The sequence below is a fragment of the Opisthocomus hoazin genome, chromosome 6, assembly GCF_030867145.1.
Source record: "Opisthocomus hoazin isolate bOpiHoa1 chromosome 6, bOpiHoa1.hap1, whole genome shotgun sequence".
Classification (NCBI taxonomy): Eukaryota; Metazoa; Chordata; class Aves; order Opisthocomiformes; family Opisthocomidae; genus Opisthocomus; species Opisthocomus hoazin.
Window position 1 is genome coordinate 2,536,025 of NC_134419.1, and position 20,535 is coordinate 2,556,559.

The window sequence follows — 20,535 nt, forward strand, 5'->3', positions numbered from 1 at the left end:
AATCTTCCCCTTATCATCTAAGGATTTCCTGGGGGGAAATCGTATGTTTTCATAATCCTTGTGCTCTCCCCAGCAGTATCTGCCTCATAGATGGCCATAAGGACCTCCAAGTGTTGGGGGCCAGCAGGAAGAAAGCCATCTGCACAGGCAGCCTAGGGATGATCACCCTCAGGAGGAAGCAGGGAACAATCAACCAGCCCATTTAAAATGAGCCATCAGAAAGAAGTAGTGTCCAGAAGATTTGTTAAAATCTTAAACTAGTCTATGGCAAGTAGTAGTTCCAAAAAAAACCACCAAACCACAACAAAGTGAAGCACCTCCAGCTGAAGTGGTAGTCACGGGGTATAAACAACTGTAACCAATTTTTGAAAATAATGCAGAGATACAGCTGAAATAAACCTCAACACAAAGAACAAAAGCAAAACAATAAAATGAGATAAATATATGAACAGGCCATTGGAGAAAATGTTTCTAAGAGTGTCCAGCTGATCTTTAAAATATAAATCACAACTCACCAGTCAATGCTGCCTTAAATATTCCATCAAGAGACACCTCCCTGTTAAGCCCTCTAGTACATACTGGTCATGTATTTGCAGGGGCCACTTAAACAAATCAATTAGTCATTAGTACCTGGTGTGCATCCAGCTTAATGAAATAGTCTTTTCATCCGTTATCAGAGATCAGAAACAATCCCTGCAGAGTAAATGATGCAGTATCCCAGAAGTCATGCTGCGTTAACAACAGAGATCAGCGTTATAGAGATAATTTTAGAGCTTTACATAATTTTCAGTTTCAATAAAAATCTACATGTGGCTTACTAGGACAAGTTTGTTTGGTTAACTCCCGGGAATTAATGAGCTTACATTCATTTTATGGGGATTAAAGTCTGTTTAAAGTTTTTAGAAAGTTACCCAAGGTCTTACCTAGTTAGGAAGGTCACCAGCTTTCTTAAAGGACCAATGAGACAACAAAACCAGTGCAAGACTGTGACCCATACCCCCCACTCCTGACCCTGATGCGTATTTTATTTTTTTTTTCCCTCCAGCTAAGCATATGTTGATAGGGAACAGCCCTGTTAACTACAAAAACAAGCATCTACAAGAACAAGGGTGGGAGGGATAGCAAATAAAAGTTATACCATACAGCTAATACTAGCAAATCCAGAACCGGGGTAAATGCGGGAGCTGAGGAACCAAGCCTAGAGCCTGAAGTTACTCTATACGCAAAGCATGAGTTGGGCTAGGCAGCACGGAACAGCAATCCCAAACATTCATTTTGCAAAACGGGGCAAAGCCAGCAGCTAACTGATTCAAAGTGCAAACATCCTTACCTTCTCCGAAGCTTAGTTGCTCAAACCATTGCTGTAAACAGAAGGGATCAGCTATTCAGAACACGGACGCTACAGCCGCCTTCTCCTGATGGTGGGTGCTTCCACAAATTGATTAAAATAACTGAGCAGCTTCATTTTCACAAGCATGGGTGGGATCAAAGTCACACACTTAATATAGTCATCAACTTAACTACAGGAGTATTGACCCAGGAAAGAAAGCGAGCTTTGATGCCCCCTGCATGCCCACCCATCAGTGCTGACAGAGCAGAGGAGTCTTACTCTTGCCTCTTTTGAAGCCAGGAAAGTGGAAGAGGTCAAGTCTGACCTTACACACCATCTTTTTTTGAACGCCTTTAAAAAGATTTACCATGTACATAAGAGGTAAGTGATGATAATTTACCTGCGTACTTGAACGCAGCCTCTCCAATGTGTGCTAATGCATGTCCTAATAGTAATTCCACCTACTGCAATCAGATCACGGCTTCCAAAATTTGTTCATTATACCATTTACACCATTACGAAAGCACCACTGGATATGTTTTCTCTGATCTTTCCTCTCACACAAGAGTGTTGTCACCTCTTGAAATTTAAGACAGACAAATACTTAAGCATCAGATATGTTTATTAGACAATTCAAAAAGTCAGTTTTATTAAACAATTCAAAAAGAAAAGTAGAATATGTCTAAATTTCCATGTTTTAATACTTCATCATCTCAAGAACCTGGCAACCACAGAAAATAAAAATAGTGTTTACAAAAGTTACAAAAGCCGCACTGCATTCCGAATTACAGAAAACATGGTTAGTTGACAAGGAAGCTTTATAAAAATGCAGTAACAGATTTTCAGCTGATTATGAAACACAGTGCTATTGCCACGTATATGCACTCACAAAATCAGCACAGTATTGAAGTTAAGGCACTTTGGATACACAGTATTCACTTCCACATAGGAAAACAATTTCAGAGAAACCACAGTAAATTGCTACTGGTAGATAGTGACAGTATGCCCAGTACTGGCCATCAAAGCACCAGGTTTGTGTGAATGAGCGAAGCTCTTGATAAAAAAAAGCATTGGCTTTTTTTTTTTTTTTTTTTTTACTCTGACAATTTGATATCGAAGACTCATTCAAGCAAATTTACTTTTAAACAGGTCAAGGAAGATTTCCACGATTTAAACACTGTTAAACATAATTTTTAAAGTTAAACATTTTAAAATAAAAGTCCACGGTGAAAACTGCATGAAGTTCACATTAAGGATTAGTGTACGTAGCCGCTTCAAAAGCGGACAAAAAGAGCACTGACTTTCTCCATTCCACATTCACCTGCCACTTCACGAGGTACCCACCAACCACAGTAATGCCAAAGGAAACACAGTACAACAGAACGATGTCCAAGCAGCAGCCTCTCTTCAGGACTGCACTTTCTGGTCCTCCCTTTCATTCTAGATTGTCATGCGTTTACTGCCTTTATCCCTGTCTGCCCCCAGCACACTATTTGCCAGTAGATCTAGAACAGATGCTACAAATACTGATTCTCAAAGTTAAAGAAAAATTAGTCTCAGATGTTTTTCATGCCACTGTTTTGAAAGCAAAATTTCATCAGTAACTGAGTAGGTTTGTAGACTTCTATTGCAGCCTTCGGTACATAACTTCTAAGAAGTAAAATACTCAAAAACATAACCCTGCAAGGACATCAGTACTTTAACAGGAGTTAAATAGAACTGTTAGCAATGACTTTAGGCATCTATGGGATCAGGCACTTAAAATGTGTCTTATTGTTGCTCTTTTACTTCACTGATTTGAACAAAAAATGCCATGGTATAGGAAAAAAAGCTTCTTCAAAAATCAAAGCAGGACTTATACACGGAATGTATGATTACTCTAACCAACCTGGCTCATAATTAGAACAGATAACAACCACAGCAGTGCTTTACAAATCAGTAGGGTGCAACAGATTTCACCTAAAGTCAGGAAGAAGACGCTGTTAGAGAACTTGTTTATGCACAGCATCTTTACAAGTATATTTCTGCTGTGTCTTTGATGAAGCATTAACATCCAGAAGAAAGCTGTCGTTTAATGTTAATTCTTCTTTTACAAGAATGAGATCCTAGACACACTACAGTATAAAATACAGCTACTCAGCGTTCCTCAGCACTGAACTGCTCACCTTATACACATCTGACATTTAGATTTAAAACATGTAAATGACCTTCCAGAAACCTGATATTCCTTTCCTATTTAAGTGATACTACATTACTTGGACCACAGAGTGATTTCTGTACCCTTCTAGGGCACTGAGCATGAACAAAAGACCCAGTATCAGAGCGCTCATGTAACGTTCATTGATTTTTAAACCCTTGCTCTGCACAGCAATCCACAGGACACCCTTTCGCAGTACATGAGTCTTGAGAGAGTCTGGGGAGCAGCATAAGTAGTTCCATGCAACTTAGGGGGCAAAAAGCACCATGCTGGTGACACTGACACACCTTGTAGGGTGGATTCTACTACCTCCTTATAGAATATCCCTCATAGCTACACTGAGTGATGGCAGCCAGCTATGAACTAGCTCACACAATTATAAATACTCATTTGCATTCTGCTAGTCTAAAGAACTTGCAAGAGTAAAAGATGCCCTACGCAGGAATTCTGCTTACTTCACAGAGCAGAAACCTTTTTGTGGCCATTTTTCTACGAAACAAGAAACCGTCTATTCCTTTATCCCTTTGCAGAGTACTGAAATGTCTTCTAGAGTTAGGGCTGTATCAGTATGCACTTTTAGAAAACTACACGCCTCCACAATTTGCAGGATTCGGCAAGTCAAAACAGCAATAAAGTTTACTTCTGCAAGTGCGATTACATGAATGTTTACTAGGATAATGCCATTTAAAAATATAGTGTTTTAATATAACAATCTCTTCTTACAGACAAAAAAATAGTAGTTGAATAAGTATGTTTTAAAAGCAACGAGAACTGAGTAGATACCAAGTCCTACCCAGCAGAACACCCACTTCTTTGCAATTTAGGCATTTCACACACAAGAATATAGAGTTGCAGACTACATTGTGATTTTAAGTGTCCTGAGTGTAGTTCCTTCTTTTGTGAACCTTCGTAAGAGAAGTAATGTCAGCATGAAGCATTAAAGAGACATTAAAGCATATTATTCCCCAAATATATCCACAGTTGTTAAGCTGAATAGGGACAAAGCCTGAGTATTTGGGGGCAGGGGGAGGGAAATTATTTTTTAAATGAACACGGTAAGTGGAAGGAAGGATTTCTAACCACGGTTATTTTCTTCTTCTTTCATTAGGTGGTAAAAGAGTTGGCATAACCTATGTTTGTTTTCATGTTATCAAGAAAAAACATTAAAATTACAGTTACTCAAATGAAAAGCAAGTACTCGTTCATCCCTAGACCAAGCAGAAAGATTGATCAAGTTGAACAATACCAAGTAGGATAATCTCTATATTGGCCTATTTTATTAGCCTACATGGTTAAAAAAAAAAACAACAGGCATGCTGACCAGTATCACAGGTGTTAATGATACTACCGTGACTAAAACAAAAGTTAATGGATACATAGTGAAAAAAATAGTAAACCAGCTTACATTTTGTAAACTTATTTGGGGACAAATTCACAACAGTGATTTCAGCTTTTACTGAATGCAGTAAGACAGCTCTCACAAGGGCCTTCTCCCTTTGGCTGAATGCATTTTTAAAAAGCATGTTATGATCTGATAATGTAAAACCACATGCATATGCACGTACATACACCTCAGCGTGCAGACACACACATATTATAATATGTACACATACGCACACACAGAGTATACATATGGCGACACACGCTGTAAAATATTACCAGCATCAGAGCGACGTCCTACCACTGTTCCCAGCTAAAGTCATCTCCTCTACCAAACACAAGAAAAAAGCCTAAAATAGTAAGGAAAATGACTGCATTCCCAGCCAGCACCAGACCACAGGCTCCCCATTTGATCTGAAATACAAGGAAATGAAACAATCAAAGCAGTTCTTACAAGATAGGTTCAGGCCAGTTATTTGTACAACACTTCAACAGACAGGCTAATAATGCTATGTTCTAGAACAAAATAATTACCTTACCGTACAACTCACTACAACATACCTAAGTCACAGAAAAACTCTGGTTAAACTAGTGCTCTCCTTTAATTGCTATGCAACAAAATAAAAGATTGCCTTTCAAATAAATGCCAGTAACAAGCATGGATAACAGTACGTGGTCTTAAAGGCAAACAGCTTTCTTTAATGACCTGCCCAACTACGTTTACTCAAATAAGCACATTTTCTCTCAAAAGACATCGCTACGAATGAAAGTTCCCCCTCGTGGTCACTTCTGGTTCTGCCTACTGCCAGGTCCACAACTTGAAAACAAAAATGCATCGTCAGGGAAACTGTGCAGTACAAATAAATTAAAACTAAGCACACAAGTTTTAAGCGAAACTGAAAGACGGAATGGGAAAACCAACGCAACACAGAAAAACACCATTGGGTAGTTTGGGAGACAGGACAAAAGAGTTCTTGGCTTTGCAAAGAAATGTGACAAAATCTCACCACTGAAGAGCAGTTCAGAAAGCAAAGAGAAAAGAAGCTAGCAGAATTTCCTCAGACTTTGAGGGAACAAAGCATGAGCTTGGGAAATGCTTTGAAAACCAGAAGAGCAGCTCTGGAAGTTTGGCCTTTTATCTTTTAACTGATAACACACTCCAGTCACCAAGTTTTCAGCATCCTAAATGGAGAAAGCAGACATCCTGAGATAAAAATAAGGAAGGTGGCGCAAGAAGCGGTGCAAAAGTTGATGAAACAGAGAGGCACAAGATCTAGGAAGAGATAATATCTTGTATTGGACCAAAACAAATCTGGAAAAAAAAAAAGAGCTAAAAACTTTTCAGTCATGCAAGTCCTTTGTTTAGGTCAAAAAGCAGCACTGACCAGCAAAATTCCAGCAGAGTGATTATTTTCAGAATGTAGAAACACCACAATAATGAACTTAAAGACGGGATTTACAAGCAGCAACAGCACACTTCAAGGTTATCCTCAGTAACCGGTAACTTACAACAAAAATCAGCAAGCAGAACTTACCGCTTCAACTCGTGCAAGGATTATAGGAAATCCAAAGGCAGAAACAACAATTCCAGTCGTGAAGAAATACGCCAATTCCCTGCAGGCACTGCTGGCTGCATCGCTGTCATCACTTACTCTTTTTGCAATGAAGTGGGGAATGGGGCAGATGAAGTAAAATATTAAGACAAACAGAGGCCAGTACACACTGGGGAGGGGGAAAAAGGAAATGCATAATCAGTTTAGGCGGACGCTTCAATAAAAAGCATCTTCGGTTTAGAAAAAGTCATTGCAACAGCTGTAATCCTACTTGCTGGTTTGCAAAGTGGATTAGGTGATTTAACCACAAGCTGCCACCCAAAGGGGCGAGCCCACCTCGCTTTCCCCGCGTGCTGGCACAAGCGCTCATACGGCCTCGCGTAGGGCAGGACCCACTCTCCCACGACGACCCAGTGTTAATTTATTTTACACTCGCACCGCCTTGCCGATTCAGCTCACACCACCGCCTCACAGCAACAAGTCACCACACAGGGAACAGGAAACTGAATCCCAGCATGGTCGGGGTTGGCAGGGACCTCTGTGGGTCACCCAGCCCAACCCCCTGCCTAAGCAGGGTCACCCAGAGCCGGTTGCACAGCACCGCGTCCAGGCGGGTCTGGAATATCTCCAGAGAAGGAGACTCCACAACCTCGCTGGGCAGCCAAGCAGGATGGGAACCCAGCGCCTTCCCAAATTAGAGGGATCCCGGAGCATAAACAAGCCGAACGCGAAGGCACACCCTTGCACGCTCATCTCTGTGAGCGCTCTCATCGGCTTCATCTGGATTTTTAAGTGTAACAGCCAGCCCAGCTGGAGCCTTGCAGCAGGAGGGTTGTTTAAAACAAGAGGGAAGCAAGGGAAAGGATTGTGCGAGGTTAAAACTGACTGCTTAGCAAGATGGCACCGCTTTTCCTGAGCGTAGGGCTGGTTTCAGTCATTTTTTTTTAAGGGATATTTAAAAACCGCCTGAGGAGGCAGCATTTAATTACAACAAACCCCCGTGGGTTAAGAGCCAGAAAGCAGGCGACTGCTGGAAGATAACCAGAGCCAGACAGCTCAATTAAGTGCGATCAACGCCTCAATTAACAGATATGGAGAAGGGGAAGCTGTGGAAGCGAAGCCCGCTCACCCGTAATACTCCAGGGCGCAGCCCAGCATGAGGAACGTCAGCCCGATGGCTCCGCTGAAGGACAGCGCGACGAGAGCTGCAACGGCACAAGGCAAGGCCCTGAGGCGGGAGCCGCCTCACCCGTTACCGCTTACCCCTCCCCGCGACGCCCGCCCCGCTGAGGTAACGCCTAGGAAAGGGAAGCGCAACCCGGTCGCTCTGCTCTCTCAGAGGGGGGGGAAGACCCCGACCCGCGGGCGGACGGGCTGCTCGGAGCTGCCACGGCAGCTCCGAGCCGCCGATCCGCCCGCGGGCCGGGAAGCCCTCGGTACCTTTGATGCCCGCCATGTTGGCGGCCCTGAACGACGTCGAGCTGAGGCAGCGGCCAGCCACTTCCGCCTACCGCCCTCTAGCCCCGCCCCCTCCTGCATCACGTGAGCGGCCGCCGTGCGAGGCGATTCGCGGGCTGCCCCGCCCTCGCCGGGGGAAGGGGGCGGTGCGCGCTCGTCGCCATGGTTACGGGGCGGCGTTGCGCTGCTTCCAGGCAGGCCTTGGGGCGGGCCTTTAGTGTATACACACACACACATATATATGTAAATTAATCTAAATAGGTGTATATATGCATGCACAGGCACTATTTAAATACATAAACACATATAAACATAAACACCTATAAACATAAAAAGGCCCCCGCCCATCAGTCTCTGCCATTTTCCAGGCTGCTCCTGAAACCCTCTGTTTTCAGCCCAAAAAATGGACCCGGGTGACTGCTCGTTTCATACGGTGCCTTCTCAGGAGCTGGATCCCCCTCCCCACCTCGTCAGGGCCCTGCGCTTCTGCTGATCCCCACCAAGACAGGCCCATCTTCGGGGGTTTTCTTTTTAGAGCAGTATTTATCAAGCCTTAGATTTTTGAGATCCCGTTTTTGAGCCAAGAACAGCCTTTTTGAGGGAGATTTCGCACAGCCCTGAGGATACACCTCCCCAGGGAGATTTTCTTCAGATATCTCCCAGTTCTGCCTATCAGCTCTTCTCCTTTCCTATCTTCTCCAATACAGATTTCCCCCCCCCCAATGTCATTATAAATTTTAATTAATTTGCAGCCAAGAAATCTGCCCAATTAAAACAGAATCAGCTAAATGCCTCAAGTAAAAGTTATGTTAGGTGCTGCGCTTGCTGCCTTGCTTGGCTGTGGGTCTCCGAAGCGTAGTAATCCAAGGATAGCAAGTGCTGAGTTGTTTCCAAAATGTCTTAATTTGGGAAAACCGCCTGGAATGCCACCCTGTGAATTAACACTCAGTGCTAGCGACCACTTTGATGAGGCAACATTGGTCATGGCCGAGGCACATCACCCATACCATGGGAGCAGACGTAGGATTTCAGCATTGTGGTCTGGTCACAGTTTGTGAGCAGCAATTAAATTCAGCATTTCTGGGCTTATTTTGAGACAGAGAATGATGCAGAGACCCTTTCACTGTACCCTCCTCCCCCCCCCAGAAGAGCCTTCAGCTGTCATCAACAAGCAAAAAAGCCCTAGGAGTTTCTAATACCAGCTTATTAGCTGCTGCTAACATAAAGAGGGTTGGACCTACAATAAATATAGTAATACACACCTGACTTCATGTGTCTAAAAAGAAATCAAAACATAGAAGCAAGTTAAGTGACCATCTTGTGTTTCAGCTGGGCTAAAAAGCTTTTCTCTTAAGCAAGAAGGCTGCATTGTTTCCCATTGCAAATTTTCTCTAAATTAACTGTTCTTAAAATCTGCTTGCAGCAATGGGAACGGGCTTCTTCATGTAGCTTGTTTGCTCTTGAGGAAATAAAAGCTCTAGAAAAAAAAATATTGTCTCTAGAACACATAATTTATGGCTACCTTGATGTGTACCACACAGGTCCACCCAGCTCTGTGCCGGAGCAGCAGAGGCATTGGTAAGATGCTGTAGACAAAAGAATTTTCCATTCGCCATACATGGATTCATTGCTGCTTATCCAGCATTTAACAGATCTGAACTGCATTTAAAAACAAGAAAGTAGAGGGTTTTTCTACCCCCCCAAGCACAAAACATACTTGAATATGTTAATTTGAGCTTTTTAATGTATATACAAATCTTTTAGACCAGTCACAATTTCATTGAGTATATACTGTATTTACAAAAATTACAATAATTTAGTCAAACAGTAAACCTGAACATTGATAAGCTCTGTCACTACCAGATATGACAAGAAATCTTTTTATTAGTTAACTATTTTGATATACATATGTCCTAATACTTTCATGCATCCATAAAAACATTAGGGATGAACGTAACCAAAGCTGAAGTAGGGTAGGGTTTCTTTTGGTAGATAAAGATTAATGATGGATTTGTGTTTTGTGAACATATGAGTATCCAGATTTATGTGCCATGACAAACTCAATACAAAGCTAACGTAGTTTTCATCATTAAAAAAGTACATTATAGTAATGAGATCCTTTTTATTATATAGGCATAGGTCACAATATCTACAAATGTGAATGAGAAACAATAAACCAATAAATCACAGGAACATGATTCACATTCCAGTTATCTCTTTAAATAAGACAAGCACATACTGGATCAAAACATTAATAAATAACATCCAGTTTGTTACTATTCTCTTAAGGTCTTTTATATAAAAGGAGACCTATGTGTTGGTTTCACATTTTCAATTAATGGTGGTAAATAATGGCCCAATACAACAAAAGGATGACTTTTATACAGAAAGCAATGTACTTTGACACGCTGGCTTTGCAGTAAAGGTTTTGCCACTTGAAAATGTAGGTGCAACAAGTGGATTGTCTTCAAAAACCACCAGCTTTAAAGACTCGCATCAGATGGCAACCTGTTCCTTAAGCAGTAAATACAAAGGATTTCCTGCCCATCTTCTGAATATACCTACCCTTTCAAAGCTCAAATACAGATACAACACCTTGGGAAATAAACTGCTAGCTTTAGTTATTCTACAAAAGAATGCCAGAATTTGGGGTGAAGAGTGTAACTTGCTGTTTAACCAAGAAAGATGCTTCAGCTTAGGATCAGAGATATTTCCTTGTGATATTATTGCTTTGGTCCAATATAAATTTCTAAAGATAATCAATTTGCACTGTATTTACCCCAAAAATCAGACCCGGTCCACAGATGTCTACATGACAGCTTGCACACCATGATCTGAAAAGTGAAGTCGCAACAGGTTGCGTTCTGCCAAGAGCCTTTTCCAAGTGCTCTGGAGCTGATAAAGGCATAGAGGTGATACACGGGGGCTGGAAAAAGTCTTCTGAATCCTCAGGAGGGGAAGCGTTGCCTACAGACCGGGAAATTTCTAAAACTGTTAGTTGTAGTTTGTTGAGGCTGCTTTTGTCTGATGGTTTCAAGCTATTGGTGAGAACCTCATGGGAAATGCAGTACGTGCCCATTCCTCACTTTTACAACTGTGGATTCACCCTTCCCCCCCAACTCCCTGTTCCCCCAGAACTGCTGTTTAAACATCAATTACTTGCTGTTTTCTTTAAAAGATTCTTGCTCCATAACGCTGAGGAGTTTCTTCGGCACATTTCACGGCTGGACTGGGAGGTGAAGGACAGTATTAACGCCTAAAGCAGCAGTCAGCTGCCACACTGATTCAGCTTTGTCTCTAGTCAGGCACACTACACTAGATTAGCAATTAAGCAGCAAATGGTGGCTGTTAGAAGTGTGCCTAAACCACATCTGCGCACTTAAATTTTGAGAAAGTCTCATCCAAATCTAGGAAGAAAGTATACTGAAGTTTGGGCTTCACCACCAGTTATTGAACTCAGCTGAAGTGTTGCCGTATCACATATCACAAAAAAAGTAGGAAATTCACCAGCAACACGGTGTTGGAGACAACAATTCCACCTTCACCCAGAATGTATTCTCTCGCCCCACTTGAATGAAAGAAAAAAAATAAAAAATAAAAAAATAGAAAAGTTGCAAGAAACTGTAACCCCATGGCTCTCATAGGGCAAGCCAGGTGGCTAGAGTTCCTCCGAGCTCAGGATTATCGATACAAGTCTAAGGAAACCTTTCTCTTGTTCTTCATGGTAAGTATTAGGCTCTTAGTTTTCTGAAACTTCCGAATTTCCAGCCAGAGTTTGGTTGATCTGTGACTTTTGTGACAAGAGACTATATAAGCACTAGCACAGGTCTGCAGTGGAGACTGAGAAAATACCTAATACAAGGGTTTTTGTCCTTGGTTTTCAAATTCTGACCAGGCATCATTTAGCTCCATAAATATCATCTTTGCGTATTGTTCATATGGCTGGCCAGTAGCCTGGAATAAAAACAGAAAGAGGCATATCACATCTACCACAGACTGCAGAAGTCCTACATCTGAGCAGCTGGATTCTCAAGCAGTTATTCACTTTCCACAACTGGTTTTCACCCATTCTTTGACAAGAGTAACCTGCTGTTGAGGGCTGTTTACAGCAGAATTTCTTAGCTCTTCTGCTTCTCAGAGCGGATAACCCCCCAAGCGTGAGAAAGCACCGCACTCCCAAGAGCAAAAAATTTAACACAGGCTTTGCAAGAGGCATTTTACCAGCGCTGAAGGGAAAGAGCTGCCACCTGACAGCTCCTTGATAAAAGCAGTATTCCTGCAAGCCTCTGGGCAACCCGCATCTCCAAGCCTTGCCCACTGCCCTGAAACTCTTAGGGCCTCAGTTTCCTCGGAAGTGGGAGCCTCGTCGTCACCATAGGGTTTCCCCAAACAGCATCGTTGCTCTCTGGTTGGCAAGGGTAAGCAGCAAGACCACAAGCTGGATAATCAGATAGCCTGATTCTTCCACTCTAGAAGTTTGATTTTAAGACCTCTCTCCTTTGATATGCCTTTATCACATTCTCATCTCCTTTAGCAGGCACAATATTCTGGACTGCTGTTCACCACCAGGATGGATTAGAGTCAAAGAGAGGGTGACAAAAGCTGAAGAGCCGAATCTCTGCTGCTTGGAGCAGCACGTACCAAGCACGGTCTTGGGGCTGGGAGTGGTTAGAGTTCTCACCTTTCAGAAACCGGCAAAAATCTTGAACTACTGCTTCCTACAAAGCTGTTTGCACTAATGAATCAAGAAATCACTTTTGACACTTTATAATTAAGAGAACAGTGACAATTTCTGAACAATGTCAAACTAGGAAAACCTTACCTTGTCAGGATGAACGACAAGCACAGCCCGCCGGTAGACCTTCTTCACTTGCTCTGGAGTGACAAGATCTGCCATACTAACAGGTTTCCACTTGGTCTCCCCTGCCCATAAGACTGTATGCATTGTGGACAGCAGGGCTCTTATATTTCTCTCCTTCCCTTCAATCCATTCCAGCACCTGGAAAGAAGAATGAGAGTCTCAGTTTATGCCTTACATTACATATTCCGTTAGGAAAAAGTTTCTTCATTTGAATAGCACTGACTCCAAGGATCACCTTAGATTTCTTTCCAAACTTTAGAAAGCCTTCAGAAGATATTTGTCAGTCTCTACTTTTTCATTAATTTTTAGATCCCTGCTTGGAAGTTAAGACAGACCTTGAACAACATCCCTGCTAAAAATACTGAGTTGGTAATTATTATGAACAGTCATTAGATGGAAGAGCCAAAAGATAAAGCAAATGTTTAACTGTGTGGCTCTTCAGCAAGCTGAGTTGCACACCTGAAGTAAGCTTGACTAGAACTCTGCTGTGGATGTATATCTTCAGTGCATGTTGAGAGTTAAGTCTTGTAAAGACTCATGTTGAGGGCTGGCTTCAATATAGCTCATTTGAAGCCCTAAGCCTCAATTCTTTCCACATGCCTATTTGCTACCTGCAATCCAGCAGCCAAATCAAGCAATAGGTAGTCCACTTTCCCAGATGATGTAGTCCCCCTTAGTGGTTGCCATCTTAGCCTGCAGCTGGGGAAGGGGAGGAGGAAAAGGAAGTAAACGTGAAAGCCAAAGCGTAAGTAGTTTTAACAGTTCCAGGCTGAAGTGACTCAACAAAATAAAATGCAGAGCAAAGGGAATTGAATTGGGAAGGGAGAATCAGCTGGGTGCTTCAGAGATTTGGCAGCTTGCTGGGGGGAAAATGTCACACATATTAAGTAGTGCCATCTGAATCGCGGAGGTTGTGTAGCTTATGGACTGAGAAAACTGCTGCCCACTTGATGGCCCGACAGCTGTCCAGCTTGGTTATGAGTGACTGACGTTGGTGTTCAGCATGGCTGCTGGCACACACTTTCCAAAGGTTAAAACACTTCGACAAGGTTAAAAAAAATTTTAGTTTTTAAAAAATTCCCTCATTCTGTTTTCTAGAAGTTTGCTTAGCTTTTGCTTCAGCTTCTCCTCTCAGTTCTGAATCCTTCTGTAATTATAGTCTATGGTTTCATATTTCAAATGTAGAGCAGGACAGACTCAATTTCCTTCCCCTCCCAACAGATCTGTAGTTTGGCAATTTACTGAGGAGAATTCTAGAGCAGGCAAAATTAATGAGACAGTGGATTATTTCAATGAGCTGTGCCTGCTAATCAGGGCTGGAGTGATGTGGAAGACCAGCAGCCCTGGCAGTAATGCTGAGCAAGCCACTGTCTACCGCAGCCTGGTTTAGGACAGAAATGTAACCTTGGAGCTTTAAATCTCTTCCAAAGGATGTTCACATCTCCAGGGAAGGCAGGAGAATTTATTACATGAACAAACAGCGAGTAGATCTCACTTTCTGCCCTGAGGCAACCTCACCCTAGGGATAACATCCCTCATTTCACCAACACCTGGCTTTGGCAGAAGGACTGGCAGAAATGGTCACGGCTCCTTTGTCTGGTTTATTTGTAGGAAGCTATTTCAGAGTAGACTCCTTACAAACTTACCACTTTTTCTCAGTAGTATCTCTCATTCTGATGAGATGGGGAATATCTGGAAGAATCTTCACCAACACCCACAGTTTATGGCTTTGCCTTTGTGATCGCACAAGCTCACTGCTGTCTGGCACGCGAACGGGGAGCACAGCAGTTTACGGCGCTATCACGTTTAGACCCCTGCTTTATGGAAAGCAAGCATGGGAGACAGCACGCGGTCTTTGGGATCCAGCAATGCTGGAGAGGCTGCACATTAAATTGAGGGCTAGAACGGGAGGGGAGCTGCTGGCCCTACACGATCTGCCCGATTTGCCGAGCTGCCTCTCACACGGGATGGCTGGTGGCTTGCTGCCCGCTCCGCCTTTGAGGGGCAAGGTTTCAAGCAGCCTCCAGCATGATGAGAACCAGAGACACATTGAATGATTGTAAAAGTAAACAAGAATATCACTTACTTTTAATTTTTCAGGGTCCATCTCCTTAGCCATTTCTTCTTTTCTCATCTCAGCTATTGTTTTGGGGCCCTTCTTGTCCTTGTGAGCATTAAAACCTTGACCAGATAATAGATCTTCGAAATCTGCAGACATTTTTGGTTTTGAATCTTGAAAAGCAAAATGAAGTTGTTACCACAAGGCAGGTTTATTTCGCACTGCTTTTCTACCCAAGCCACCCCCCCACTTATCACGATAACCTCCCAGTGCTAATGAGCGTGCGCGTTCTCACAAGACAGGTATAGGCTAATGTTGCTTTTGAATTATTATTATTGAAGCCCATTTGGAAGACAGGATTTCCTAAATGTTAGCATGCTTTAGAGTCTAGGACAGGACAACTGGTGTTGAACTTCACATATCATCAGGTGATCAGCATGACTGGCTTGCTTAGAGCCTAACTTGTTAAGGTGTTTGAGCATTCAAGCAACATTAGAAGGAGTCAACCTTTTGGATGCTGAACTCTGAAAAGCTTACCAACATTAGCTGGTCCTTTCCCACGCTCGTTTTGTGCTCCAGGCATCGCTGAGAAGCTGACGTTGTAGTTGGGCTTGTTCTGGGGAGAGGCGTGCGGCATGCTTGGCTGGGCTTTGGGCTGCGCCTGCTGCCAGCCGTAGCCAGCTCCTTGCTGCCAGCCGCTGCCGCCCATGGGCTGGGGAGAGGGTTTCTGCGGCGAGGGGGGGAACCCTCCGCCCATGCCCGTCGGCGTGGTCGGTTTGCTGGCAAACGAAGGGCCACCTGCAGCATACAGGGAAAGGAACGACGGTGGGCATTAGCAACAGGATACCACCTCGCCTTCCAAAAAGGGAACCTAAACAAAATCCCCCAGGCAGCTGGCTTCTGTTTTCAGCTCTGCCACGAACTTATTTTTGCAACATCAAGCAAAGCCCTTCAACTTCTCAGTCACTTCTCCGTCAGCTGCTTAAAAGGCAAAATCTGCCTTTGAAGATCGCCCAGGAATTGGAGCAGCAGCTCGTTGGGGAAAGGCAGGGAAAGCTACGGGCAGCTACCTGGGAACCAGAGCTACTGTGTGTTATGGCGGCCACACCAAGTTCACCTATCCTGAACTAGTACCTCCTCATGCTGTGCTGATATAACACTACCCAGAGCCGTGTGTTTCAGCACCTTCTTACTTCAGGAGATGCTCCTCTGGCTTAGTCTGTGGTGGGAGGTACGCAGTGTTAACGTTTTGTTGTTTGAGACTGACATCCACACTCAACTTGGAGCTCTGAAACATGTCATGGAAACTGGGGCAAGTGCTTTTGACTGTTACAAACAACAAGAACGTGGTTCAATACCCTGTGGATGCAAAGTCATGTGTTTTTAAACTCCATAGCTTTGCTACAGAATACATGTTTTAAAAGCACCTCAACAGCTCCAGAATGGGTCTTGGCATAGTTTTTATTTTGCTCCTGCAGAGCAGCTAGTGATCCAGCAGAGGGAACTGGGAAACCTAATTCCAGAACCATGCTGGTACTGACGCAAAGCAGAAAACAAACACCAGATAAAACCACAATGGCTTGCAAAGAGCTGAGGGCAGTGACAAAGGGAAGAAAAATCTATTTACCAGAGTCAGAGACGACATGCTGGGCTTTAAGCAAAACTTAAACAATTTGTCCAAACTGCCTTTTTAACACTTGGGTTGAGGGTTTGCCGATTGTTAGGAGAGGTAAAACAAGGAGAAAATGCTTGTCTAAGCAGTCAAGCAAACAGCCCTTTGTAGCCAGGTGCAAATGAAAAGGGGTTCAGCCTCCACATTTAGAGAGTACTGCAAATTAGAGGCAGATTAGTAAGGTTCCACAGGTTTCCTCATAAAGGACAAAAGTGAGTCAGGTCTAGAAGAAAGTAATTCCCCAAAGGACCCCAGAAGCTTTGAAGAGGCAAAGGCTGCTCCCAGGCCCTGCTCCAAGGTCTGTAGCAACAGTTCTCCAGTCGGAGTTAAACACAGAGCATCCTTAGCCAGGGACTGTTCAGCTTTATGAGATAGAGGTTACCCTTTGCAATCCATAGAGCCTACCCAGGTCCCCACAAGTCGTTAGCAGTTTTTCTGATGAAGGATCAGTAAAAGGAAAGATCTGCGAGAGCTTAAGGAGAGTCAGACAAAAGGGAAAGCTTGAAAGCAGCACCGGCATGCAGGTAGGCTGAGAGGACCCACAGAGCTCTGTCACATACCAGGCTGTTCATACTATTTCTCTAAAACAGAGCTGATATTAAAACATAATTTAAAAAAAAATTAAGGGACACAAACCTGCTAAACTTGCTCCAAGAGTCCCCAGATCAGCAAATGGATCCAGTGTTTGGGGTTTAGACTGATGAGTGGGAGTGCTATGGAGGGATCCTGTAGGACTGGTGGCAGCTGACTTGCTTCCCACACCAAGGCCACCTTAAAGGGGAGCAAGAAAAAAAAGAAGAAAAATGAAAAAAGGGAAAAAGAAAAAACTCACTCAGTTTTTATCCCTATTTTACATGAGTGCAACTCTTACCCAGTACATGACGTTAGAAGACTGCTGTTAAAATAAAGTGTACTATTGTCAGGTTCCTGACAGTCTCAACTCAGCGTTGGCCCAGACTAGCTGCACACCCACTCACAATTAGGCTCAGCAACAAAAACGTTCCCTAGACTGTCTGAGCTGACAGAGTAATTATGACAAATGGGTGTATTTTAAGAACTAGAAGCCTTCAGGAGGCAACTTTTGGTAGGACATACATACTCCTCCAAGATTAGAAAGAATCATGTTTAGTGGCATCCCAGGAACGCATAGCACTTCCCAGGTCCTTCTCTTGGCTCTACATGGGAGTGAAACACAGCTATATATTTCCTCACTGAGCGTCTGTCCCAGTGCAGGCCCCAGTTTCTTGTGGAAGGAAATCCGGGTTTTTTAACAGAAAGAGCTTGGTAGTTTTTAGCCAGACCCTCACTTGGATGACTGGGACGCGGGGACAACAGGCAACGTAGCTGCTGCCATTGAGATGAGACTAAATAAAATCCTGATAGAAGTTTCATTGCGTTAGTCAAAGTGCTAAGGAGCAGAAAGAGTTCTCTGCAGTCACTGGCAGCATCTTCCATCTGCCTCTGCTCTCTCAGGGCTCCTCGAGTTTTTTTTTGTTAAGTGTCCTGAATTTTTGTGGTACATACCTGGTTTGTTGGGCCACTCCCAACCACCGGAAACATCTGGTTGTATGGAAACCGTTGGTGTGCTAGAAGCTAAGCAAAACAATTACATGTAAATATCTCAAACTAGTAGAGCAAAACCAACATAGTCCAATATCTAGGAAGAGCAGGGGGCAAGCAGCAGGAGAGACAGTATTATGTCCACCTACCGTTTGCTGATTCGAAGTGAACTTCTTCCCCATTATGGGTATTACAAGTGTAGCATTTGTTTCTGATCTTACACTGTGCAGGGGTAAGTGGGGAAGGATGCAGATTTACAGCATTCATTTCATGGTGGCTTTGGTCAGAGGCTTTTTATACTTATTTATAAAAGCCTTACCACCAGAGTAACACATGGGGCTTAGTGTTTCTGAATACATCTCAACCCAAGGAAATGTTCTACATGCAAAGGGCAAGGATGGAGAAAACAAACACAGCAAAGCAGCCCACACAGATGTAAACTCCACAGAACACACGCAGTCCTTCTTTTAACCCTGTATCAAATAAAGCCTGTACATCTATGCAGCTCAGCCTGCCAGCAGTTCATTATCTGTAGACGCTAGCACAGTAATTTAATACCTCATCATGCTGGGATACCATTTAAATTCCTCTCATTAGCGCAGCCAGCTCCAAGTGTGACCCAACGGTCTTATTCACAGAGTTAATATCCAACACCCAAGTTTGGCAGCACAAGGATGCGAGCAGTGCCAGCAGCACACTAGTTCCCTCCTTAGTCATTTTGGCTTTCCAGCAAGACTGTTGCACCCAAGGGACACGCGTTAGATGATCAGACACAAATGAATTCGTATCTGAATGCACTTTGGAGAAGGTTACAACATTAAATTTTGGTGCAGGGGGAGAAGGGGACGACTAAAGGACATTTCAAACAAAGTAAGAGAAGATAAAAGTCCAATAAGGAAAAAAAAAATTCCTTCTCTTCAAATAAGAGTCAAATTCAACTGTAAGTTTGGCCAGGATTACTATCAGATCTAAAGAAAGCAGAAGCTTGCAACTAAAAATCACCAGAGGACCTGTGTTTTCTCTAGCAGGCTTAATACACCATGCTCTATTTAGCTCAATTAATGGTAGTTTGGTTCAAACCAGACCTCATAACCACAGGAATATGCAGGCAAATGTTCTTCATGGTCTTTTTTTTTCATGCATACAAATAGCTTATTAATTAAGACTTGAGCAAAACAAGTCTCATCCTACCACACTTCAAATTATGAATATGTTTTAAGTCTAGAGACAAAAAGCTCCTTCCTGTTTAGTGGGGCTTCTGTGGTTGAGAGCCTTTTTATGGTAAGCATCAGTTTGTACTTAATAACTTCACTGCTATTTAAAAGGAACATTTTGTGTTTACTTAAATACACTAGAAGAGCCTCACTTTCTTACCCATGTGAAAGGGATCGCTGTGCACAGTTGGTGAAGGACTTCTTGTTGCTTGAAGGAAAGGATCACCAGGGACAGCTGATGAACCAAGAAAGGAACCCAGGAGGTCTGGACCAGTTTGCTTAGGGCTACTTCCAAATGGATCAAAGGCAGTGGCTGTAAAAACATATTTGAGAAAACTAAATCATTAACTTTTACAAAGAATGTGCTGCAGGGAAAAGACACCGGTGTGTGGAGAAGAAAACCTAATACCTGGAGGCACCAAAAAGGAAACAGCATGTGACTGTGGGAGAGTGACTGGAAAATACCAGTTGCCTAGCCAAATTCCAGGGGACCTAGAGAGCCACAGGACTTGGTCACTGCAACACATTTGTTGGTCCCGTCTGTCTTTTCCAAAGAGAGGGGCTGAACTTCGGAGCAGTGGAAGGGAGTATTTAGATACTTAGACACTTTGGATGAAGTTTCAGCTTGCATGTACTGCCAACACATGAATGGATGGTGAGGGACAGCTTGGAGTTAGTGCCCTGGTGCGACTCCTGCTTCCTCTCAAGAGCTGAATGCAGTCCAGGATTATTTTAGGCTGTCAAAGGTCGTACAAGTCAAGGGTAAAAGGACCATCTTTTAGAAATAGCTTTAGAAAATAATTGGTACCTTTCCTGCATAGCATCACTTGTTACAAAAATCCAGCTCATTCTCAAACTCCATTTTTGATCCGTTTAGCTTACTATCTTCCACATAAAAAGCCAAACCCATAAAACACAACACACCAACTACTCCCCCATGAAGTCACTCAAATTCTTATTAGCCAACAAGTTTAAGGTAGAGAGCATCTCGAACAGAAATGCAATGTATACTACTGTAAGAAAGATACAATCCTGAGAAGCTAAACATTGTGTTAGTTATGCTACTCACTACTTATACTACTCATTGTTTAGGATACTTAATAAATTACTAGTCTTCACTTATCTCCCAAGCACTTATTCTTGCTTTCCTGGCTTGGGACAACTTCGCTGTGCAATACCTTTCCCTTTCAAGCACCAGCCTGACCTCTGCAAAGCAGCATCACACAACTCCTGATGTTACACTGCTCGACA

The 20,535-nt window shown here is 43.2% G+C and overlaps 2 protein-coding genes across 5 annotated transcripts in view; both read right to left on the bottom strand.

Moving 5' to 3' along the window:
* Positions 1 to 1,934: 1,934 nt before the first annotated feature.
* LEPROT (leptin receptor overlapping transcript) lies at positions 1,935 to 7,988 on the bottom strand. Of its 2 annotated transcripts, XM_075424287.1 has the most exons (5): positions 7,901 to 7,988; positions 7,590 to 7,665; positions 6,443 to 6,629; positions 5,187 to 5,321; positions 1,935 to 2,051 (listed from the first exon to the last, which is right to left on the bottom strand). In XM_075424287.1, exons 1-4 carry the CDS (start codon positions 7,914 to 7,916, stop codon positions 5,205 to 5,207), a joined length of 396 nt encoding a protein of 131 aa, XP_075280402.1. In that variant the 5' UTR covers positions 7,917 to 7,988; the 3' UTR covers positions 1,935 to 2,051; positions 5,187 to 5,204. The 2 variants fall into 2 exon arrangements, with proteins under 2 accessions (XP_075280402.1, XP_075280401.1); XM_075424286.1 differs by having other exon boundaries at positions 1,935 to 5,321.
* Positions 7,989 to 9,656: 1,668 nt separating this feature from the next.
* DNAJC6 (DnaJ heat shock protein family (Hsp40) member C6) overlaps positions 9,657 to 20,535 on the bottom strand; it is a 53,238-nt gene continuing 42,359 nt past the window's right edge. For all 3 annotated transcript variants that reach the window (XM_075424289.1, XM_075424291.1, XM_075424288.1), the window contains 7 exons: positions 19,445 to 19,597; positions 18,035 to 18,103; positions 17,147 to 17,281; positions 15,376 to 15,636; positions 14,866 to 15,011; positions 12,741 to 12,917; positions 9,657 to 11,872 (listed from right to left, as the gene is read on the bottom strand). In XM_075424289.1, coding sequence (XP_075280404.1) covers positions 11,771 to 11,872; positions 12,741 to 12,917; positions 14,866 to 15,011; positions 15,376 to 15,636; positions 17,147 to 17,281; positions 18,035 to 18,103; positions 19,445 to 19,597 — 1,043 coding nt within the window. In that variant the 3' untranslated portion in view covers positions 9,657 to 11,770. The remainder of the gene's footprint in view (positions 11,873 to 12,740; positions 12,918 to 14,865; positions 15,012 to 15,375; positions 15,637 to 17,146; positions 17,282 to 18,034; positions 18,104 to 19,444; positions 19,598 to 20,535) is intronic.

Excerpts from the sequence above, each read along its gene's own strand:
- LEPROT (XM_075424287.1), bottom strand. Across the intron at positions 6,630-7,589 it reads TGCGCCCTGGAGTATTACGG|TGTGTACTGGCCTCTGTTTG; the intron begins GTGAGCGGGCTT and ends CCCCCTCCCCAG. Across the intron at positions 5,322-6,442 it reads TCCTTGCACGAGTTGAAGCG|ATCAAATGGGGAGCCTGTGG; the intron begins GTAAGTTCTGCT and ends CTTGTATTTCAG.